Consider the following 25521-nt stretch of genomic DNA (forward strand, 5'->3'; position numbering starts at 1 on the left):
TATTATTATACCATGCATAAAATCTAATATTTAGTACTCAAGATTTAAGACAAGCCAAATTGAAGAAAAAAAGAATAATCTTTAAATGCAGTTTTCTTTCTTTTTAAAAATAAAGCAATGTTTCCTTTAAGTAAAATGAGCCAGCTTAAGGATTTAAGGTAGTTTCCCTCCAGGGCCCGACTTATCTTTCCACACTGTATAATTCGGGGATCTCGGAAACGGCTCTAACGATTTCGATGATACATATTTGCTATACTTATGGGGGTTTTTGGGGGCGAAAAATCGATCTATTAGCTATGTCTTATCTCTGGGAAAACGCGCATTTTTGAGTTTTTATATGTTTTCCGAGCAAAGCTCGGTCTCCCAGATATTACTTAAATTAAATATTAATATTTTTTTCTTTTGTTTTCAGGTACGTCAATTAAACGGCAAAGCGAAGGCTAACGTATATTCGTCTGTAAGTATGTACAGTCAGCTGCAAAGCTGCTTGTTTAAGTAATTCGATAGAAAATCGAATCAAAATCTTCACATATCACCTCTAATATAGCCTTTATGTATATCAGTATAAAATTCAAATTGGAAAGCTTTCAGTCATTTAGATGGAACCGTGTCAGGTAGAATTAACACCTCAAAGAACCTCGAATTGACTCTCGATTATAAAATCAAGTGTTTGAGGGAAACAATGTCCTTCGGGGCACTTTACCGCTCTTGTGTTCACGGAACCGGGCGATTTACGTTACAAGTACCTAGGGGCTGTCCATAAATTACGTCATCGATTTTTGTCGATTTTTGACCCCCCCCCCCCCATAATCATCCAGAAATCATGCTTCAAATGACCCCATTTCCTCCTTACTTCATGCTACCGTCATCCGATGTCCAGACCCCCCCCCCCCCTAATTTGAAATGACGTAATTTATGAATAGCCCCCTAGTGATTTTTGTATAATCTTACCAGAGATTTTGGTACACAAAGATTCATTTAGATTGGTGATAGTTAATATAAGAGAATCTACTGACCCCCCTTATTAATAAAACTTTACGGGCCTGATTTGGTTAAATTATGTTTTATGCCTTTCTTACAAATACTTAAGGCAAAATGACAGGTCAAACGATTTTAGCTAATTGAGGTGGAAATGGATTTACTAGTATTTGTAACCTTTATGAGTATACTAGCTGTTACAAAAGAAAATACCTTATTTTTGTAACCATAACCATACATTAATTGCGAATTCCATTATTTCAATGACATTTGATATTATTTTGATTTTAGTCGCGCTTTTAATTTTTGACAGGCAATATTGGACATTGTAGATCTGTCCGGCTAGCAAGAGTTGCGTTCTCGCGCGCGAGTCCATACTTTTAGTCGCGCTTGATGTATGGAGTCGCGCGCTAGAACGCAACTCATGCTAGCAGGTCTGCTAGATAATGTTAATCGAATAACGATAAATAACTTATCTACAGATGGAAAGTGAAACGCACGTAAACAGCAAAATATTTCTCGAATCTCCCGTTAAAAACGCCACAAACCACGTTTACTCATTTTACCAGCTAAACTCAATAAAGTCATTCGAGATTTGATTTGATATTATTTTTGATTTTAGCCGCGCTTTTGATTTTTATCAGGCAATCTTGGACATTGTAGATCTGACCGGCTAGCATCAGTTGAATTCTCGCGCGCGAGTATATACTTGAAGACGCGCTAGATATAAGGAGTCGCGCGCGATAACGCAACTCATGCTAGCAGGTCTGCTAGATATGTTAATCGAATAACGATAAATAACGTATCTACAGATGGAAAGTGAAACGCACGTAAACAGCAAAATATTCCTCGAATCTCCCGTAAAAACGCCACAAACCACGTTTACTCATTTTACCAGCTAAACTCAATAAAGTCCATCGAGATTGCCAGTGGAACCCCACTGTCGGTTTCAGGGGGCCTACCGCGATCCACGTTCGACGTATTGCCTATGTCACGCTTACGTACGAATTTATAGGTGCGACAGAGAGGCAATACGTCAAACGTGGTTTGCGGTAGGCCCTCTGAACGCGGCGGGCGACAAAATAGTTTCGCGAGAAACTTGCTCAAATTTCTACGTATTGCGGGTTATATTAAATATTACCGAGAGCAACCTCTTTATGATGTAAGTTTGCCATATTTTAGATGCGTTGTGTATAGTTTGCTTGAATTGAATTGTTGAGAAGATTCTGCGGGGGATCGAAAGCGAGTATGTAAAGGGTAAAATAGAATAGAAATATAATAATTAATTGAGAGAAAATTATGCCTAAACAGAAAAAGCATAAAGATAAAGTTTATTATTCAAGTAGGCATATTACAATGCGCTTATGAATGTGAAATAAAGCTACACCGGCTCCAACCCTACACCTCTGCCTCGAGAAGATTTAAATCTCCCCTCAATTGCAGGAGGGTATATCCCAATATGGGACCGGCAACAAACTCGGCGGAGCACATCTTTTCAAAACATTACATTTTATAATTAACATGCATTACGAGTAAATAAGAGAAACTACAATTTAAATTAGTATAGAATTCATGCAATTACATACAGTAGGTACTTTAAGAAGGAGAATATGCCACGAAGTGGTCTCATCTCAGTATCTCAGCTTGATGCTGAAGACTTCTAACGCTGATCTTCAGATGAGGCTATCACGGCAAGTATAAAAAAAGAAAGAACACATAATACACGGAAATAAATTTACATATCTCCGTAAGAGACTAGCTGTCTTCCGTAGGAGACCAGCTGTCTTCCATGGATACCATCTGTCTTCCATAGGAGACCAGCTGTCTTCCATAGGAGACCCGCGCTGATTTGAAGTAGACTATGACAAGGGCAGACCCAACCAACACAACCAACAAGAGGGTAATATTCGCTCGATATAATTAATATCACGAAAACAATACTAATTTTCATTCACAATATGGAGCGTGTATTTATCCATTAGTAAACTTCAGAAATAATAAAAAGAAACTGAAAAGAACGACAATCTTTAATTACAAAGCTGATTAAAAAGTTTATCTAACATAAAAGGTGCCTCGGGCAACAAAGCTAATATTAGATGAAAAGAGAATTATCAGTAGCTATACGATTTCAGACTCAGACGTATTTCTCAAGTTTTCTTGGTTAAAAGCACAAAGAAAAAGTTGGGAAGTTGAGTAAGTAGACGAAACATTTTCTGAAGAGTTCACTGCCTACGAAGTTTTTAATAATGTATTTAGAAACCAACAAGTGCCCCGCGTATGCAAAAATTGCGTGTGTAAAGGTATCTGCAGGGAGACCGAGCTTTGCTCGCAAAACATACAAAAACTCAAAAATGCGCGTTTTCCTAGAGATAAGACTAGCTAGATCGATTTATCGCCCCCGAAACCCCCCATATAGCAAATTTCATCGAAATCGTTAGAGCCGTTTCTGAGAACCCCGAAATATACAGTGTATATAAATAACCCTAAACTTGGCAGGATTTTTTTGCTCGAATTTAGTGTTTTTTCCCTTAAAAAAGGGATATTAAGGGTACAAAAATAATAAAAAAAATCTTAATCTTTTAGTTTTTTATTTATACAACGTATCTTTAAATGCACTCTGCCAAGTATGCACAAATTAAAGGAGAGACACTGCTACTCCCAAAGGGTAAAACGGGACCCTATTACTAAGACTCCGCTGTCCGTCCGTCCGTCCGTCCGTCCGTCCGTCTGTCTGTCACCAGGCTATATCTCACGAGCCGTGATAGCTAGACAGTTGAAATTTTCACAGATGATGTATTTCTGTTGCCGCTATAACAACAAATACTAAAATAAGGTGATGTAAGGTGAGTTATGTATCTTTAAAGATTCATTGCCAGGTTGAGGTTGCAGAATATTTACTGTCTTACTAAGAAAATATTAGGATTTTGGGACAAATTACGATATTTTATTTATTAAAAGTATTTAACTATATTACTCAAGTGCCACAGATATTACAGATAAGGCTACAGCAACAAAATAGAGCTCGCAATCTGGTTGCTCTTGTTTCTCAACCCGGGGTCAGATCAGAAATAGACAGCAGCAGTTGCCTCCATCTTTACCATCTTCTCTAGAGCATCTACACCGGTTATCAGACAGCGATCATAAAACAACAGATAGCGACCACAGCCCGGCGACCACTGATATCCATGACCAGCATGCCACCATCACCATCGCCAAATCAGGTAACATTGCTAGTACATCTTCAGAGTGAATCTTCAACTACAAGACAAACAATAAGCCTGTCTGAACAAGCAAATGCGAATGCCACAACACCATCCCATAATCATATACCATCGCCATTTTCAGGTATACCATCCTACCCTGCAACAGCTACTTTTTATTTAGCTTATTTTTTACATATTTTCTGTGACTACTGGCCGTTCGAAAACTTTTGCTCAATATTGACTGGCGCAATTCCGGTAAATCGCTACATTTTCAATACAGTGTAAGAGGTTTTGATTGGACTGGCTTCTTTTTAGTCACAATTATAGTTTTAGTTTTTTTGATCGAGTAGCTACTGCAAGGGAAGGAACACTGAAACTGCAGAGTAGGATGAAGGATGATAAACCTGAAAATGGCGATGGTATAGGATTATGGGATGATGTTGGGGCATTCGCATTTGCTTGTTCAGAGAGGCTTACTGTTTGTCTTGTAGTTGGAGTCTCACTCTGAATGTACTGTACTAGCAATGTTACCTGATTTGGCGATGGTGGTGGTGGCATACTGGTCATGGCTAGCAGTGGTCGCTGGGCTGAGGTCGCTATCTGTTGTTTCATGATCGCTGTCTGATAACAAGTCTAGGTTCTCTAGAAAAGATGGTAAAGATGGAGGCAACTGCTGCTGGCTATTTCTGATCTGACCCCGGGTTAAGGAATAAGAGCAACCAGATAAAGAGCTCTATTTTGTTGATGTAGCCTTATCTGTAATATCTATGGCACTTGAGTAATATAGTTAAATACTTTTAATAAATAGAATATCGTAATTTGTCCTAAAATCCTAATAATTTCTTAGTAAGACATTAAATATTCTGACACCTCAACCTGGCAATGAATCTTTAAAGATACATAACTCACCTTAAAGTGAACCTGGCCGTGTTTATTTAAAGATACATTTAAAAAAGCATGTTGTTAGTAGATAAACTGGCGGTGTGCATTTGTAGATACATACAATAAAACGAGTTCATGCTATCTATAACAATAATGCAATGACTAATAAAAATACTTTATTGTATAGAACATATATTCACTTTTTATGTAACAATCATAAATAGACCGAAATCTAAAAGGACGGAAGGAAAACACTAAAAAGTACCACTTTTCCCATACGATGCGGAGACGCAGCTTCGCTGCCTGCCATTAATGCCATTTTGCGTGCTACACTCAAAATCAGTGATGCCAGCGACATAAAACAATTTTTTACCAATTAAGTATAGTATCAAGTCGAAAAATATGCGTCAAAAAATAATATGAAGCTGTTAACTTTTTGCGTAGATTTTTAAAAAGTGTAACGTGCATAAGAATGCACACTGCCAAGTTTAGGGATAAACAAGAATTGTTCGTTTAGAGGTATTAGATAGTTCGATTATGGAAATTATGAGTAGTAAATAAATATTATACCAATAATGGTACATAATAATTATAGTCAATACATATTTTCAAAGTTAGGATTTTATGTTATTGCTACTCTAAATCATGAGCTCTTCCGGTCATAATAGAAGAAAAAAACCGGCTAACTGCGAGTCCGTCTCGCGCACGAAGGGTTCCGTACCATTACGCAAAAAAAGATAAAATCACGTTTGTTGTATGGGAGCCCCAATTAAATATTTATTTTATTTTGTTTTTAGTATTTGTTATTATAGCGGCAACAGGAATACATCATGTGTGAAATTTTTTAACTGTCTAACTATTACGGTTCATGAGATATACAGCCTGGTGACAGACAGACGGACAGTGGAGTCTTAGTAATTAGGGTCCCGTATTTACCCTTTGGGTACGGGACCCTAAAAAACAGTACACAGTGTACTTACAAGTTTAAATAAAATAGCCCAACTGCATCGCACCGACAAGTCAGAACGACCTTAAGGCTCTTCTCCACGATGGGCCAGCGCCGGCCAGTCCAAGGGACGCAGCCATGCGGTAGAATGAGACAGCAATATCACTTGCTCCCTCTAACGCATAAATGCGTCCCTAGCAGTGGCCGGCGCTGGCCCATCGTGTAGAGGAGCCATTAGATGTAAAACCAATTAAAACTTAACAAACTAGTTACTACGATTACTCCGCAGTCATCTCAGGAAACTACCTGTGTAATAACACATTAAAAATTTGTAAACACACTGTAGCTTAGATTATACTCGGTCAATCAATCAGTCAATCCCCTGGCTTTTTCCCTATTCGGGGTCAGCCCTCCATACATTTGCGCCAGTCATGGCGATTCTGAGTCAGTTCTGGCGTTAAGCCTATCGTCAGCATATCATTGTTAATAAGTCCTTGTCCAGGCCCCTATTTCACTAACGTGACAGGTGCGACAATTCGACAAGTTTCATAGTTGCTGACGTCACAGGCATCCATGGGCTACGGTTATCGCTTACCATCGGGCGGGCCGTATTCCTGTTTGTCACCATCATTGTATTATTAAAAAAAACTTTATTATATTGGCAAAAAACAGGTATTTCTCTTGCGATGTTTATGATGACAATGATGACGATTCTCACAAGATTTCAAAGAACTTTCAGTAATTCTTGACAGCAAATGAGTTCTGTGTCGGAATTTCGTGACAATTGTCGTATTTCTTGTGACAATTGTCATTAGCTTCGCAAAATAAATGGCGATATAGTGGAGTTTTTTTTTAAATTAACATGTTGGTGGCAAACAACCACACCGTCCGTCTGATGGTAAGCGGTTACCGTAGCCTATGGAGGCCTATGACGTCAGTAACAGTGATGTCGACAATTGTCGGACCTGTCACGTTGGTGAAATAGGGCCCAGGTAGTCGGTGGGCGGCCTCTTCCCCTCTTCACTTCATCTATGGCCAGGCCCTTTCTGGTCATAAGGTCCAGGTCTCTGCGCATGACGGGGCCATACCAGCGTAGACGGCTTTCCTGCATTTTTTTGTGTTATGTCAGTTACTTTAAAGGTGGCCACTAACGAGCCTTCCAACAGTCCAAATAGCGTGGCTGCAATCCAAAATCGGTCCGTGAATGTCAAAAAAATTTGGATGAATCCATTGTAACGGCATCCATTTGGAAGGCTCGTCAATGGCCTGCTTTAAAGTACTCGGTAATTATCATATATTTATTATACTTGCCGCAAAACTAAGTGGCGAGTCAGATGATAATTAATGCCATCTCTTTCAATCTTGGTTGGTCATAAGAAGGGTAAAAAAGATAGCATTATTATATTGTATATTTTATAGCTTAGTCGGAGTGGAATGATGATGATATTGTTTTAATCTATCCTATGTCCTTCGCTGGGACTTAAACTATCTATATGCCAAACAACTAAATCGGTTCAGCGGTTTAAGCGTGAAAAGGTAACAGACAGACATACCTACAGATACACTTTTGCATTTACTTATAATATTAGTATGGATATGGATTAGTTACATTATTTACTGTGGTATAAGTCTTCGCCTACGCTCGTGGTTCAATTTTGGAATATTTCCCTTGCTCGGGTATCAATATTAGCACGAGAGGCTAAACAACAACTTTGCCCCCTAGTAAAACAAATAACAATTTTTGAATGTGTATTTTGGCTTATTGGCTCAGCAATATAACGAATATTAGGTATTACTTTCGTTCTCAAGGTAATAAAACAAATAATGCTAATTGTCAGTGAATAAATCAATGCCATCTTATTCAGTGTTTTAAATATTTACTATTGAACTCTCAACGTCCAATATAGCCGACGATAGCAGTTGGAGAAGGTAACTGGTCTACTGGCGCCTCGCTCGAAACCGCAGTCGCCCCAGCCTACTAGATGCCCATGTGCGAAGCCCTCGACGAATATCTTCAACCGCCTCGCGATAAAGAATAAACTACACGATTTAAAAAACTGACTTTTATTACGCGGTACAAATATAAAAATACTCCTACAACGATTAGGCGGTACAGCTTCGGATCCCTCAGGTCTTCCTTGGTTTTCTTCCTTTGGTTTTCTTCCTTTTGGTTTTTCCTTTTCGGCTGCTCCTGGTGTACTGTACGATCCGAAGCGGTTCCGTCTTACTTTTATACGAAAAATCAAGAAAGAGAGTCACCTACGATAGGGAGATAAAATCATGTCTTAATTCGCGGAATTAATCGGCCTGTGATTGGTCGCTTACGTCATACGGTCATTTTCGGGTGAATTTTCATTATCCCGCTATCGTTCTGCGACTCATATTACATACATCCGATTAATTACTGACTTAAAACTATTACAAATAGTTAACTACGTTCATTAGTTATAAAAACAAACGATAACAAGTTCACTAGTCCTTACGACTTGGCTTACAATAGATAGGAAAGCGGCCGAAATGAATACAATGGATGGTTTATGGCCCTTTTGCCGACTCGCAGGCCTTTGTCTACCTGTGACTGCCTTATGATTCTTATCTAACTAGGTGACTAGGCTAACGACCTATAATATCTACAAATATTGTTATGATGTAACTTTAACAGGTTACGAATTAATTAATGAAACGTGTATGTTTCTAAGTGAAAATTACGCTGTATCGGAGCGCTGAGCTCGAATTTGGCCGACCAATGAGAAGCGGTCATTCTGTCCCTTTCATATTGAGACTTCCTTGTCTTGATCCGCCTTTCTTTGGTTAACCAATGACAGAGCCTACATTATTTTACCAAGTTTATAGTGATTACTTGGGAATTGGGAAATAGGTTTAACCATGTTTTTTCCTAACTTACTGGGTGACCTAAAACTTATTACGAACCTACGAGTTAAATAACGGATATTTTGAATACTTATGACTACTGACAATCTAATCGCGGTTTTCCCTACCTATCAAATAAATCTTTATTGAGAATACAGTCTTAATCGAATTTGATCTTAATCTAACTTATAATTATCCGCGTCTTGTCGTAGCGTCGCTAACATTTTGTCCCCGCAGTCGAAGACTCCTGGTGCATGGGTTGCGACGCGATGACCGCCAGCTTGCAGCTCGGCCTGCGTAGCGTCCCGTGCCTCGTTCTGACGTCTGCGGAGCGAACCCTCCCGTCGGGTCCATGATAGACGGTCTCGACGACTCCTTTAGGCCACACGCTGCGTGGTCCGTTGGGTTCAGAAATGATGACAACATCTCTCGGCTGGATCTGTCGCCCTCCGTCGTCGGATGATTTGCGTGGTGCCAGCAGTGGAAAGTACTCCTTGGTCCAGCGCCGCCAGAAGTGGTCTGCTAGCGCCTGGGCAGCCCTCCATTGTCGCTTGTCGTTTTCCTCGTAAGCGCCAATCATAGGTAAGTTAGCGTTATGAAGTAGAAGAAAGTGCGCAGGTGTGAGACTTTCTTCGCTCTCTGGGTCGACGTTCACGTGTGTTAACGGCCTTCTGTTAACGATATTCTCGATCTCTGCCAGTAGAGTCTCGAACACTTCGGTTTTCGGTGCTCTAGTGTTGAAGGTATAGAGCATCGCTGTCTTCACGGTGCGTACCATTCGCTCCCAAGCTCCGCCTGCAGATGGGTTGCCGGGGGGAATGAATTTCCAATCCATTCGTCGCTGCACGCCGTAGTGTTGCAATTGCGGAAGCCATTGCCTGTAGGCCTCGCGCAGCTCGTTCGATGCCGCCTTGAAGCAGGTTGCGTTATCGCTATACATAACGCTCGGCCATCCTCTTCGTGCGGCGAAGCGCCTTAGCGCCAGTAGAGCGCTATCCGTAGACAGGCTATGTACAGTTTCGAGGTGAATAGCCCGAGTTACTAGGCATGTGTACAGACACACCCAGCGTTTCTCTCGTCGTCGTCCTATGGTCACGTACATAGGCCCGAGGTAGTCTTGCGCGGTGTAGGTGAATGGCCTCTGGTAAGCCTGTAGCCGCTCGGGTGGTAGATCGCCAAGGGGCTGCGCTCGCGGTGAAGCTCGACGTAGCTTACACAGCGCGCAGTCTCGCGCTACAGCTTTCACGGTAGGTCGCAGTTGTAATATCCAGTAATGTTGTCGTAGCTGATTTACCACTGCCTCGTTATGAATGTGCGCCATTCGCCTGTGTGCGCGTTGGACCATTAGTCTGGTAAATGAGTCCTTGCCGTCCAATATTACGGGTCGTACCGATGTGTACAACACTGGAGCGTTTCCTAACCTCGTCTTCATTCGCAGCACGCCGTCGTCGCACAGCTCGGGTGCTAGATTGTATATTCGCGATTTCTTGTCCAAATCGCGTCCTGCGCTTAGAGTGCGCAGCTCGTCCGGGAAACTTCTTCGTTGGCTATTCTGTAGCCACATATGCTCGGCTCGCTTTATGTGGTTCACTTGCAGCTGCAGCGTCTTGTTCTTATTTTTCATCTTATCTATGAAAAGTAGAACGTAGGCCGTCGAATTCATTAGCCTATCGTAATTACTGAAGCGTCGTATGTCAGGTAGCACGCTCGACGGATCTGACTTTGACGTAGTAGTAGATAACGTAGTCTCTTCTGTGACTCCGCTTTTCCTTTCAGGAAGGTCTTCAGTCGGTCTGCTTATTTCTTGACTCGGCCACTCCACTTCTGGTCGGTGAAGAAATGACGGTCCTTTGTACCATTCGTCGTGAGCGGTGATTTTCCTCGCCGGCTTCCCTCTCGTAGCGTGGTCTGCGGGGTTCACGTCGGTTGGCACGTACATCCACGCCCGCCGGTCCGATTTTTCAGCTATTTCAGCCAAACGGTGTGACACGAACGGCTTGTAGTTTCTTGCGTCGTCTTTGATCCATCCTAGCAATACTCGAGAGTCCGTCCAGTAGATAATTTTCTTGACGTTGTATCGTTGCTCCTTTTTAATCGTCTCGGCCAGTCGAACTCCGATTACTGCGGCTGTAAGCTCTAGTCGTGGTACTGACAATACTTTCAGGGGGCAAACTCTGCTTTTGCCCGCTGCTAGGCTGACTCGTACATCTTCTTTGTTCTCGATACGCCAATACGCCACGGCGCAATAGGCTTCAGTTGACGCGTCGGTAAAAACGTGTAACGTGTATCTCGTAGCTCCGCCCGGTGACTCATACCTTCTAGGTATGCGTAGCGCCGCTACGTGTTTCAGTGCGTTCTGCCACTGAAAAAAGTCTTCAGCTTCTTTATCTGGTAGCGGTGCGTCCCACGTAGTGCCTTTTGTCCAAACTCGCTGAAATATCATTTTAGCGCTGATGACGTAGTGAGCGATAAGTCCCATGGGGTCGTATATGGACATTATCGCGCTGAGAAGTTCCCTTTTTGTCGGCGGCCGTTCTTGCGTCTTCACAGCCTCGGGAACTCGCAGCATTTTCGTGTTGTAGCCCAGAGTGTCCGTCCTAGGGTCCCACGTCATGCCTAGAACTGTAGGTTGACCTTCGCCCAGATGCGTCGGTCCTTGCGCTGCGTGTAGTTCGTGCTCGACGCTTGCCAGCATTCGCGTACTGTTGCTCGCGTAGCCTCGTAGATGAAAACTGCCCTCCGCGTGCGAGTCTCGCACTTGTTGTGATACTCGTAGCAGCTCATCCTCGGTCTCGTACGATGCCACGTAATCGTCCATATAATGATTATTGTGGATGTCGTAGACCGCGTCCGGATATTTGTCCTGGTTGTCGAGCGCGTTCCTATTACGCACCGAATGCGCGAGGAAAGGCGATGACACGTTGCCAAAACAAACTCTGTTTAGTTTGTACACCTGGGGCTCCATATCTCTTCTAGTGCCGCGCCACAGGAAGAGTTGGCTCTGTTGATCTTCTTCTCGCATTTGAATTTGCAGGAACATTTCTTGTATGTCCGCGACCACCGCGAAATTCCATTCGCGGAATCGTAGCAAAATTCCTAATAGGCTTCGTAGTAGGTCTGGCCCCGATAAAATATAGTCATTCAGACTATTTCCTTGACTTTTTGCCGCGCAGTCAAAAACGGCTCTTCCTTTGCCTTTATTTAAATTAAATACATTAAAGTGCGGCAAAAACCAGGTTCGGTCGGTCTGCGGCGGCTCCATGATACGTTCCGCGTATCCTTTCTGTAGTAACTTCTGAATTTGGGCTTCGTAGTCTTCAGCGAAGTCCTTGTTGCGCCGCATTTTCATCTCCAAGTTGTGTAGCCTCGACCGCGCCATTACGTAACTCGGTGGTAGCTTCACGTTGTCCGACGCCCACAGTTGACCGACCTCGTACCGGCCCCCTGCAGTCTTGCGTACCGTAGCGTTGAAAATGTCGATGGCTCGCTGATCGCTCGGACTGACGTTTTCTTTATTCGTTACTCCTAACGCTTCGATCGACCAATGCTTCTTAACTTGATCGATTAATTCGTCGTCCTCTGTGCGGCAATGAAGTACGGTTTGCTCGATCGTGCGAATGATGCGCGGCATTCGCCCAAAAAATACCCAACCCAAGGGTGTCTTCATTGCGCAAGGCTCGTCCTCTCCGCCCTGCCTGATCTCGATGGGAGTCTTCAGGTGGCAGAAATCGCCTCCAATCAGCATCTGCGGTACTCCTGTACCCACGTAGCATTCGTCGCCCAAATCTTCTAAGTGTTTGTGCTTCATCAATTCGGCCTTGTTGAGTGATTGCGATCGTATGCCAAGTCCTTCTACGGTCTTCATGACGATCTCGTGCACGGTGCCTCCTCGCAGCGGTCCCACTTGCGCCTTTACAGTTTGCGTGATAGATGTGTGCTTCAGGTTTCTTATCCCACGTAGACAGAGAGGTTCGTCTTCGCCTACTGCTCCGATTTCATCTGCGACGTCTTGATCTATCATGGAAAGCGTTGACCCGTCGTCGAGGAAAGCGAATATTTGAGCCGTACCCTTCGGCCCCGTGACTGTTACAGGCAGCACCTTCAGTAGCACGTTGAAGTTTGGGGTTGACGACACGTAGACGCGCGGATCGTTGTCCTCTCGTTCTGTAGGCCGCGACTCCGTTTCGGCCGCTGCCGCAAACGATGACGTCACTCTCGGTGAGGCGACCGCTCGATGCGTCGACTGAGCTACCGCTATTGTAGCCCCACTGCTGTTGTTCGCCTGTGTAGGCTCGGTGTGCAGCAAACGGTGATGCGTGTGCGGGCAGCCTGTCACGCCGCACCCTTTCGCGTTGCATTGCGACTTCAAATGTTTCGCGTCCATACATCTGAAGCATATACGATTGAGTCTTGCCCATTCCCATCTAGCGCCTATACTCTGTGCGGCCAGCTTGCGACAATCTGTAGTAATGTGATTGCCACCGCAGTACAAACACGTGCTCTTCGCTGTGATTTGTCGAGCCGCATACGTCGCCTTCTGCCCTCCGCTGCATCGATTTGCGGCCGGAGCTGGAGTGGGGATGGGATAGCGCGGCGCGGGCGCGTTCAGGAGGAGTTCATCGAGCGTCTCGCGCGGTCCATGTACGACCGCGCGGACAACAGCGGGCACGAGCACCTCAAGAACATCGCGCCACACCACCCCACCAGACCACCGGAACGGTGGGCCCGGGACTTGCCCCGAGCTCTGCTACACCAGTAGCGGAGCCAAGCCAAGTCCCAACTTACTCTCATCGGATGCACCACGCCACACACGCCAGCCTAAGCTGCCGGTCGCCTTCCCTGCGTCCCCGATGCCCGGCCCCGCTCAAACGGTATCACCGGGCTAGGGGTCGCGGGGTTGGATAAACGATCGGTGGCGAAAAAGCTGGCCTACACCAGCAGCACTGACGTCCTCAAATTGACGTCCACTGACCTCCCCACGCGGTGGGGAGCGACCCGCCACAGCCGTCGCAGCCGAAAGGCGGGCACGGCCTCCCATACCTCTCTATTAATAGAGAGGTATCGAATGATATCCAGTCCAGGGCGCGTTCAGTCTAGCGCCAGGCGCGCGCGCGTACGGTGCTGTCATCGGTCCCTGCGCGCGCTTCGCTGGTGCGCGCGCGTGACAGAATGACATCTCTAGCTCGCTCTCTTCCATCAGTAAATCAGCCAACTGCAGGATCTCGGGGTCGTCAGTATCGCGATGTCTGTTGGCGTAGTCGCACCATCTGCTTCGTAGATGAGGCGATAATCGATCGGTTACTTCCCGTATCAGCATCGGGTTGTCGGCGTAGTGTCTTCTATCTATGTCCATGATAGTAGATACGACGTTCATAATCTTGATCGCAAACGTATTGAGGTCGTTCGCGCTCGGCCCCAACGGTGGCAGTCTTCGTAGGTCCTCGATTGCTTTATCCAAAAGCACCTCGCTTCGGCCAAACTGCTTCTTCAAAATACGTATAACCATGTCTGGACGAGTAGCTGTAGACAGGACATGTGACACGCACATCTTAGCGTCCCCGCGTAACGCCATACGCAGTCTTGCAACGTTCTCGTAGTCGGTGAACTTGTAGCGCTTCGATGTCTCGATGTAGGTATTGTAAAAGCTTCGCCATTCGCTCACATCTCCATAGAAGTGAGGTAGCTCGAAGATATCTTTAGGTGCCGGACGAGCCGCCATCTGCATCTTCTCGAACAAATGCAGCATAGACTCCGCAACTGTGCCTTCTTGCGTGTGTTGCGTACGCGCCGTGTGCGGCGTACGGGGCTCCTCCGGTGGCGATTCCGATCGCCGTTGACGTTCCTCGCGGCTCGGTGAGCGGCGTCGCATATGTCGCTCGTCCCGCAGAGGCCGTCTAGGAGTCTCGTAGTCCGGTGGTGGCTCGTTGGCTAACCTCTTCTTAACTGGCTCGGTTATAGTCTTGTCATCCTGAGAGTCGTCCATCCACTTCAGGATTCGTTTCTGTTGTGGCTCGATGTCACCCGCATCTGAGACTGCGCCCGTGCTTCCTTCCGCTATAATCTGTGATTTCTGCGCCTCTAGCCTCTTCTTTATTAAGTCGGCTTCGATCCGCAACTCTTTTCGCTGAATTTCTGCTAGACGTTCGCTCGCCTCAAGCTCCACTTGAGATAGCCTTGCCTCGATGACCGTACTAGCGCATGAGTGCACGGACTGAGTAGGGGCAGGTGCATACGGAGTGCTCGACTCCATAGTGCCTCCCTGCTGCGTAGCTGCGACGTCCTTAAGTTTCGTTCTCGCCCGTCGCAGTGGTAACGGTGTGGGCCTCGCAAGTCGTCGTAACCGCTTGCGGAGCTCTCTGCTCCACAGCAGTGTATTTACTTGCGAGGGAGACCCCGGTGGCCTCGTGAAGTCGTCCGCCCTGAGGGAGTGCTGTGGTGCGGCCGCTACGCCAAACGGCTCGGCGCTAGCGGCGCGCGGACGCTCGCTGAGCGCGTCGGACGACGTTACAGGGGTGAGGAGGGGGCGCGCCGCCTCGGCGCCCTCTGACCTCTCGGCGTCCGCGCGGGCAGCCCTCTGAGCCGCTGCCGCGCCCTCCGCTAGGTAACGCCGCCTATCTTCGTCGCTCTGCATCGACGCAGCCTTTCGCGAACGCGTACCGACCATTTTATCGGTCATTTGTGACGTTTCTTCGCAGCAAGTGTAGACTTGAGCACGACGTCCCGGTGCGCTGACAGTAGATCCGGTTCGAAGGACCAGAAAATATTGAACTCTCAACGTCCAATATAGCCGACGATAGCAGTTGGAGAAGGTAACTGGTCTACTGGCGCCTCGCTCGAAACCGCAGTCGCCCCAGCCTACTAGATGCCCATGTGCGAAGCCCTCGACGAATATCTTCAACCGCCTCGCGATAAAGAATAAACTACACGATTTAAAAAACTGACTTTTATTACGCGGTACAAATATAAAAATACTCCTACAACGATTAGGCGGTACAGCTTCGGATCCCTCAGGTCTTCCTTGGTTTTCTTCCTTTGGTTTTCTTCCTTTTGGTTTTTCCTTTTCGGCTGCTCCTGGTGTACTGTACGATCCGAAGCGGTTCCGTCTTACTTTTATACGAAAAATCAAGAAAGAGAGTCACCTACGATAGGGAGATAAAATCATGTCTTAATTCGCGGAATTAATCGGCCTGTGATTGGTCGCTTACGTCATACGGTCATTTTCGGGTGAATTTTCATTATCCCGCTATCGTTCTGCGACTCATATTACATACATCCGATTAATTACTGACTTAAAACTATTACAAATAGTTAACTACGTTCATTAGTTATAAAAACAAACGATAACAAGTTCACTAGTCCTTACGACTTGGCTTACAATAGATAGGAAAGCGGCCGAAATGAATACAATGGATGGTTTATGGCCCTTTTGCCGACTCGCAGGCCTTTGTCTACCTGTGACTGCCTTATGATTCTTATCTAACTAGGTGACTAGGCTAACGACCTATAATATCTACAAATATTGTTATGATGTAACTTTAACAGGTTACGAATTAATTAATGAAACGTGTATGTTTCTAAGTGAAAATTACGCTGTATCGGAGCGCTGAGCTCGAATTTGGCCGACCAATGAGAAGCGGTCATTCTGTCCCTTTCATATTGAGACTTCCTTGTCTTGATCCGCCTTTCTTTGGTTAACCAATGACAGAGCCTACATTATTTTACCAAGTTTATAGTGATTACTTGGGAATTGGGAAATAGGTTTAACCATGTTTTTTCCTAACTTACTGGGTGACCTAAAACTTATTACGAACCTACGAGTTAAATAACGGATATTTTGAATACTTATGACTACTGACAATCTAATCGCGGTTTTCCCTACCTATCAAATAAATCTTTATTGAGAATACAGTCTTAATCGAATTTGATCTTAATCTAACTTATAATTATCCGCGTCTTGTCGTAGCGTCGCTAACATTTACTTTATTTTTGCTTGTGTTAAAACAAAAAGGTTAAATTAAAATTATTTCTCACTAATAAGCTTTAAAATATCTGTATTTATCCTGTATTCTTTTGTGCTTAATGGTAAAACACAATAGTCGTAGTTTTACCCGTTAATCGCGTCTATCTAAACTAAACTACGCCCGATAAGTTACGTACAGAATGCAGGCGATGCATCAAGTTCAAACCGCGGCGGGAAATGCACCTCGGCTGTCACTTGCATAGCGTGGCCCTTACGATTTGTTGCAAGACAAGTGTAACATAACCAATTAAATGTAATAAGGGATAATTCACGTTTAGGTGCGTAAGCAAAGAATTACAGAAAACAGAAAACATAGTTATAACTTAAAAAGGTATCGTCTTGAGTCGTCCCATTCGTTTTTCGTCAAGTTCTTAAATTAGTCCTATTCTGCTTTCGTCACTCATTCTACATTCGTCACAATCGTCGGTGGCTTTCAATGTAGAATGAGTGACGAAAGCAGAATTGGACTAATTTAAGAACTTGACGAAAAACGAATGGGACGACCCAAGACGATACCCTTAAAAAGTACAGCAATTGTTGCAGTTTAAGTTTAAGTCAACAGTTTAAGTTACGTACCACTGTATTTTACAAGCTTTTATTTAGTTTCACCTGTCCGTTGTCTGTCTGTCTGTCGGTCTGTAATTAAATCTTGCAAGTTAAATTTGATCCACTTCCCGGTTTCCAATTGAGCTGAAATTTTGCATGCATGTATAAATCGGATGACAATGCAATATTATGGTACCATCGAGCTGATCTGATGATGGAGACAGGAGGTGGCCATAGGAACTGTGATGAAGCAACACAACCTAATTGTGTTAGGGGTTTTTAGAATTGTCTCGATGAATATTACTTGTCTGTCGTAAAAAAAAGTACAGTCAGCGATAAAAGCTTGTACCAAAAATGAAAATTTTGCCAAAAACTTATTTACCAACTTGGTGACATTTCTATCCGACCTTAATACATATTCCCAGAATGCAGAACATAATATAGGAATATATCTATACTATTTATATGATTTATTTTATAGATTATATCACATTTTACACGTATATAATTAAATAGTATAATAAACAAACAAAACATAACCAAAAACCGGCCAAGTGCGAGTCGGACTCGCGGCCGAAGGGTTCTGAACCAATACGCAAAAAACGACAAAAACATCACGTTTGTTGATGTGTTGTTATGGGGATGGGGGCCCCAGTAAATATTTATTTTATTTTGTTTTTAGTATTTGTTGTTATAGCGACAACAGGAATACATCATCTGTGAAAATTTCACTATCACGGTTCATGAGATACAGCCTGGTGACAGACAGACAGACAGACGGACAGAGGAGTCTTAGTAATAGGGTCCCGTTTTTAAACTTTGGGTACGGAACCCTAAAAAACGCTATTTGGGGCTCTCGCAGCTCCAAACTTTAGGTAATTGAAAAAAGTCAGAGCGGTATTAGAGTTAGTTTATGGGACACTTCGTATGTGCAGTGCATATGTAGGTCACCAAGGTTCCTGGCGGTTTGCTAATGGAATAACTTATTAGGTTAGAAAAATCCCTGGAGACTGATTGCATTCCTTGACATGGTACGCGGGTCTAATATAATATAATTAATATACGTACGTATTTAATAAAAAAAATTAAAGATACTGATTTAATTTTAAAGGTTTAATTATTTCTCTGCTTGTGTTTGTAAAATATATGTACATATGTAGGTACTTTTTAAGAAAATCGACTGAAGGAAATATTGTAGCTATATCAAGAAATCAACCCTACACGGCGATGAGAACATTTGTACAGTTATATACCCTAACTTTAGGTCTTTAGATTTGATTAAGTAACGAAGTGAAATTTCATGTTATGAAATATTCACGGCAAAATCGGGAAAATAGTTGAAGGAAACGTCATTTGAATATTATATAAATATATATGTCATCCTCCGCTTGTATAGCGAACGAGATTAGGAAACGCGAAATGAGCAAGGATATTCTAATCACTGATAGAGATTATTTATTAAATACATACTTAAATATAGAAATTATCACTCGAGTAACTTTATTTACTTAAAGGGATGCTGTCGTTCTTGAGTTTTGAGTATCTAATATACAAGGTAATTGAACTCAATTACACTTGCTAGGAAATTAATACATTTTTAAAACAATATAAATGTTAACTACGTTAACTAACGTACAACTTAAACCTACACTTATAATATTAATAGGATGAACGCCCTACTTAGCTGAGTAATACAAAGCGAAGGGCTAACATTTCTAGGTCACCCCGCCCCATACTTCAGCCTCGCGTGCCAATATTCCGCTCCCGTCCTCAAAAACGAATAGAATAAAATGCCTACTCGCTTTTTTAATGTCATATCAATGAGTTCTAGAGAGATAACGTGTCCTTATTGTGCGCTAGAAACTGTAGTAAGGGCACGGCCGGGGCGCATGCGCGGCCAGAAGGCACCCAAGGACACACGCCGCACCTCAGTCAACCGCGGAACACCGTCGCGGCCGCCAGTCCCAGGCTCCATGCCCCACGATGCGTGTTGCCGCAGTGGCAGCGTAAGTGTGTCCACCGCATGCCGGACCCGGAGGCCCCGGCCCAGCCCGTGGCCCGCAGAGCCACCCTAAGCACCGAAGCCCCCCGCCTCCTGCGATTCAGTCTCGTAATTAGATTTGTCGTTCAATAAGCAAATGCTGATTTGATTGGCGAACGCTTTCGCTTCCAAATTCTCGCTTGCTCTTTCCTGTCCATCTTAGGTTTATGTGTAGACGCTTTTATGTTGTGTCATGAGGACTTACGTAACGGCCGAGTGCATCGCTATGCGATAGTCGCGGATCGTGTTGTGTAACGCCAGTGACATGACTTGCTGGGAGAGCGTAGGGCTGCTCGGGCCGTGCGCGCTCCTCGCTTCCTCTGAGGCAAGGGTGAGTGAACCAACCACGAGGCCCCGAACCCTTTCAAACTTCCCTTCAACTTCCGCGAGTTTCCGACCCGACGAACCGTAAATCCAAAATCCCTTTTATAAAGCTACTTGCGACCGATCACTTGTTTATTAAACAAAACGATTACCGCAATAGTGACATTAACTAATGTGCGTTCCGGGAATCGCTTGTAAATTTACTAGTAAACAAAGCATCTAATGACAGTTTAGAGAACAGTCGCGTCGCAGACTGGGACGCGGAACGCAAGGCTCGCCGAGATGGTTTCGATAGTGCTACTGACCACCGAAGAGGTGCTGCAGAGAAATGGCTTCTGGTACTGCCTGGACTCGCTCTGGGTCACCGAGGAGATGGAGCCTTTCGAGGAGGTCAAACCTGAACACCTTTTCACGAAACCGCTGTCCAGGGACTATTATTACGCGAAATATCCGGATATACCGCGAAGTGAATCCGACGAGGAGAACTCCTTGTCGATAAGTGGATTTAAAAGTAAACATTATGAGTGGAAATCGAAGATATGCATCAAAAAGTTGAGCGCTCGCCGGAAAAGCTTAGATCAGTTGAACACTAGTTCCGCATCGGATAGGAGATACAATCTGAGGCGGTCTGCCTCGCTGATACTTCGTAAGCCCTCGACCTACTCTCTAGATCGCAGTGTTAAGCACGAGGACCGTGTCCGCAATTTTCTGGATCGATTACTCCAAAGCGCGCCGCCGCCTTCCTTACAAGAAGAATTAACCACCAGAAACACCATCTACAACTCCATCTCGACGTTAGACAACTTTACCGACATAGAAATACCCGAATACGCCGATTTTGAAAACGACGTCATGCACAGCGACGAGAACCGCGCGCCGACCTCTACCCTCAAAAGGCCGAAACGCCGAGTCAGTTTCAACACGAACTCCTTTGTAACCGAGTTTGAGAACTGCGAGTCGTGGTATGAAACTATATACGGGGTGTCGCAGCTTATGAATAGGTCCGGATCGTACAATGAGATTGTTAAACAAGAATCTTATCAGACGAATCAATCTGAAGGCGATTGTAGTCGCCTGTCGTGGTCCGAGCTCGTGAGCGCGTGTGGAGTCAGCTCGTCTTTACGTCGGAGCAAAGACTCTTTGTATTCCGTAGAAGAATTGCTAAGCTACTCGCATCATGCTGCGGGTAAACCATTCGACGTTTCTTTGGAAGAAGACGAGGAGTTAGGTTATACGAAATTCGTGATCCATAAAATACATCAGACGCTGAATATTGACGAAGGAATGCCTGATTCTTCGCCGATGAAAGATTTGAGTGAAGAAGAAAGTGCTTGTGTGGAGAGGTCGTTTAATAAGTCGGTTTACAGATTAGCGGCTATTGATGAATCGGTAAATTTGGCTTAGAATTTGTCCTAGGTGAGCGACAGAATGCAATGTGTATGGATGTAATGAGGGCGATACTGTGAATGAAACTAAACGTGAAATTGTGTTACCAATTTAATTAACACCGCCCGTGTTACACACGATGTTTTTCATTACACTTGCCAGGAAATTGATACATTTTGAAGCCAATATAAATGTAAATTACAATCGATCCCTGTAATCTTATGTAGAATAAGACCCTTTGTAAAGTAATTGTGACGAAAAATACACTAAACACGACAAATGCGACGTGAACCGATAATTTATGACTTGTAACCTTAAACGGTTACATTATAAAATTCCCTTTTTACTCATTCAAGTACTTATCAAATGAATATCTGGTTTATAAATTGAAGGCCGAGCTTTATAGGTTATGGCACGCCTTTTGATATTTTCGTCACGTCACGCAAACGTCGCGTTCAGTCGCCTTCATATATATCGGAGCGGTCAAGCTGTTCGCAAATATCTGAACAAAGACTCTATTGTTCGTTAAAATGCATGTTCAGATATTTTTGAGCACTTTGGCCGGTCCGATATATTTGATGGCGGCTGTACAACGTTCTTCGCTCGTCTAGGACAACCCTAATACTGTTATCTCTTAATAAAGCACTGCTTTCCTTTGACGATTATTTTTCATTGCATCTCCTTTACCCATTGTCCTGACTGAGGCGACCACGTGAAATTTTGACACGAAACTTAATTGACACGTAACTTACTTTATATGCATCTCGCTCGTACTCTCATATTAGTGCCAGCGAGATGAAAAGTAAGTTACGCAGACGCTAGCGAATATGTCAGTTTGACACTGCTAAGGCAATCGTGGTAAGGCTACTTGTTGCAGTCGCATTGTCGCCTATACACGTCGCTTCAGCTAGGACAATGCCTTACTTTATATTATTTATACTGCGTATTTCAATGTTTAGAATGTTATCTAGAAGCTTTTATTGACTATAGTGTTTTATAGAGAGTTCCTAAAAAGATATCGTTTTATGGCTTTGGGGCTATTCCAGAGCAAATGCGGGCAACCAGAGATCCAGGCGCCAACCTACTTAACACATATTATCCATACATACAATCAAAAAACAATCGCCCCATACATAAAAGAACTATTATATTTAAAGTTGTACCCTTTTTAGATTTTAGACTTTGAAATTTTTGTATTATTATACACTCAGAATCTAGAGCTCTTTCGATCCTAATACGAGACAAAAGGAGTCCCAAAAAAAACATAAATAAAATCCTGACTTTACGCCCCCTAGTTTTAAAAGTGGAAGTCCTGACCCGCCGTAACAACATACGGGTGCGAAAGAATCGAAAGATAAATAGAGGTCAATGCGGAGAATTCCAGAATATAAAAGCTCCAGTACTAATGATCATTATAGACACAGTTCTTATTCTATACAGCGCTGTTCACATTTTTGACGTAAATCACCTCGTTAACCTTCGTTACACCCTCGTCTATATTATGTCTATCCAGCAGTTTTCATATACTTTCAGTAACCGTTTCCTAACTTCAGTTGACACAAAAACAATATTCCGATACTCAAGCAGGCGACTGACGAGCCTTCCAAATGCATTCATCTGCGTTACAATGGATTTATCCAAATGGAGGGCATCCTAATATTAAACATTGTACGTTTTTGACATTCACGGACCGATTTTGGATTGCAGCCACGCTATTTGGACTGTTGGAAGGCTCGTCAGTGGCCACCTGGCTGCCTCTCCACCAATAGCATTGGTTGTAATCCACATCTCTTCTCCGCTCCGCTGGATTGGTTGGTTGATACCCGCACGTCTCCTCTTGTCTCCGCTCATCTCCGCTTCAGTGGAAAGGCAGTCTTACAGCTTAGAAATAGGACTTACACGCCAGCCTCCCATAAACATTACATTACATGCATACATAAAGTTTTGGCTTTGTTCCTATACTTATTAAAAATATTATTATAATTAGTTTGTACATATGTTTGCAACCCATAACTTGCATGTTTGGTTTAACTGTCAATGTAAAGTTGGTTAAATAAAAAAAAATGTATTTATTTGCTGACCAACATAGATTTTGGAAATAAAATTCATTTCCATTAAGCACTCATGTTTCACAGACACAAAATACGAATACACACACAACACACTAGCCACAAAGAGTGAAATGGAATGCAATAGGCATTAAAATGGGAATATTCCGCCGTCAGAAAACGTTTGTGTTCCCTGGAGCCACAGACTGAAAATAAAAAAAAACATATCGCTACATGTCAATACGTGAAACTGGCACCCTCGGGCGATCTAACGTATTTCACTCGTCGATTAAATGTATTTTGATATCACCTTTGTGTCAGTTTCAAAAACTTTTTTTGTTAATTATAGTAGTTCAACCAAATCTTGTCAGTAGAAAAGGCCGCGAAATTCAAATTTTCTAAGGGACGATAACCCTTCGCGCCTACATTTTTTAAATTGGCCGCCTTTTTCTACTGCCAAGATTATAATTTTAATAACAGTAATAAAAAAAATATGAGAAAAAGACATGTAATTATGGTGGCCACCCTAAAAAGTCTAATAGGTAAAAAAAATAACAAAAGAGGTAAAGTGGTTATTTAGTCCTTAATATAAGGCTGATTATAATAATCCCACTATATTAATAAATAAATGTTTGAACAGATACTCGTACATACAGACAGAGAGGCAACATAATATAACATATTCTGTCCTTGTTACAGCCTCCAGAGAACGAATTGCAGAAGAATTCGGACCGCGTTCTGTCGGAGCACGAACTGCGGGTCCAGAGGTCGTTGCAGAAACTCAATGTGCCAGAATGGTGAGTACATATAATATAACATATGTCTTTGACGCAGTGTTGTCCAGTGGCAGAACAACGATTACGAAATTTGATTAAAATAAATAGCATAAATAAGTTTTTTTTAAATCGGAAATCTGCCGCTGAATGTTCTGTATAATGCAGGGGTTCCCAACCTTTTCACCACTCGCGCGGCAATTCGCCACTCGTTGCGAATATCCTATTTTACGCACTTGTATCGTAAATAACTATTAATTGGAAAATAATTTCGGCCCCTCCATTAAATATCTCCTCAGAACTCCTCACTGGTTTGGAACTCCTGTCATAATCATAATGCCTCTGCGAATTGTACATGCAATGTCACTAATATAAAAATATTTCATTTTAATGATTCTGTTTTACCAGGTTTACGATTTTAATAACTCGATTGTAGATCACTTAGATAACACTATCCTTTCAGCTCTCTACAAATGTTCCACCTTGTATATTCCAATGACAGTTTTAAGCATGGATCCTTTGCTAAACTACGTCCTTTATTCACACATCCCGGACTATGCAGATGTTATCCGTTAACACTTTAGCCTGGATCTAGGCTGTCCAGTCGCGCTTCCTAGCGTTCCTAGGTATCCTGCGATTTGCATATCCCGTCTCTAATTTAACTTCCTTCAGTTGCGTTGAAGTTGTAGGTATATAGAGGTCAATTTGGAAGATCTGACTAGCAGTATAACATACCGTTATTTGAAATGGTGGACAGAGCTGTTAGTGATATTCTTACGTACATATACCTATGTTATACAGATGTATGAGCGCTTCTTTTATTTTTTGCCATTTTGTGACCTTTTTTGGCACTTTTGTGTTATTTCTAGTCAGGATCGCGAGACCTTTTCATCCTTATAGGAGAAAAAAAGTGTCCTCAAATTCCATACATTTTTCAAACTTTCCTTTTTGTTACCGCCATACAAAATGGTAACACATTAGGAAAAAACTCTGGGAATTTTTTTTATCCCAATTAGGATCGAAAGAGCTCGTGATTCTAAGTAGAAATAACACAAAAGTGGCAAAAAAATCACAATATATAAAAATGCCAAAAAATTAAAAGAAACACTCTTAGAATTATTTTATAATTATTATTTTCCATCGTATTTTCACGGAAACTTACGAACGTGTCTTGCTATTTCAGTCAGTCTCGGTACAAAAAGTACTGAGGTTGACTGATGTAGCATGACAAATACGAACGTTTCCGAGAAAATACGATGGAAAACAATTATGCACTACATCTGTATACGACCGCGGCGGATAATCTTAGAGTAATTAGTTTAAGTACGACTTTTGTTCTTCATATAAAATAATTCAGCAAGCAATGTATATTTATTATTATCGTGTGCTGTCATAGTCAGGAATACCTATTCAAAGTATTCATTACTAAACAATATATCATAAAAATCATAAAATAGATTTTAAAATTATTATTTATTTTAAAACGAAACATACGTGATAGAT

The 25521-nt window shown here is 43.0% G+C and overlaps 1 protein-coding gene and 1 long non-coding RNA gene across 2 annotated transcripts in view; one reads left to right on the top strand and one right to left on the bottom strand.

The window, feature by feature from the left end:
• LOC134804314 (uncharacterized) overlaps positions 1-23469 on the bottom strand; it is a 538216-nt gene extending 514747 nt beyond the window's left edge. The window contains exon 1 of the long non-coding RNA XR_010146103.1: positions 23453-23469. This is a non-coding gene — a long non-coding RNA (uncharacterized LOC134804314). The remainder of the gene's footprint in view (positions 1-23452) is intronic.
• Positions 1-25521, top strand: part of LOC134804309 (serine/arginine repetitive matrix protein 2) — a 208647-nt gene that overhangs the window by 144399 nt on the left and 38727 nt on the right. Inside the window, exon 4 of the mRNA XM_063777320.1 lies at positions 23945-24042. Coding sequence (XP_063633390.1) covers positions 23945-24042 — 98 coding nt within the window. The remainder of the gene's footprint in view (positions 1-23944; positions 24043-25521) is intronic.

The sequence above is a fragment of the Cydia splendana genome, chromosome Z (genome assembly GCF_910591565.1).
Source record: "Cydia splendana chromosome Z, ilCydSple1.2, whole genome shotgun sequence".
Classification (NCBI taxonomy): Eukaryota; Metazoa; Arthropoda; class Insecta; order Lepidoptera; family Tortricidae; genus Cydia; species Cydia splendana.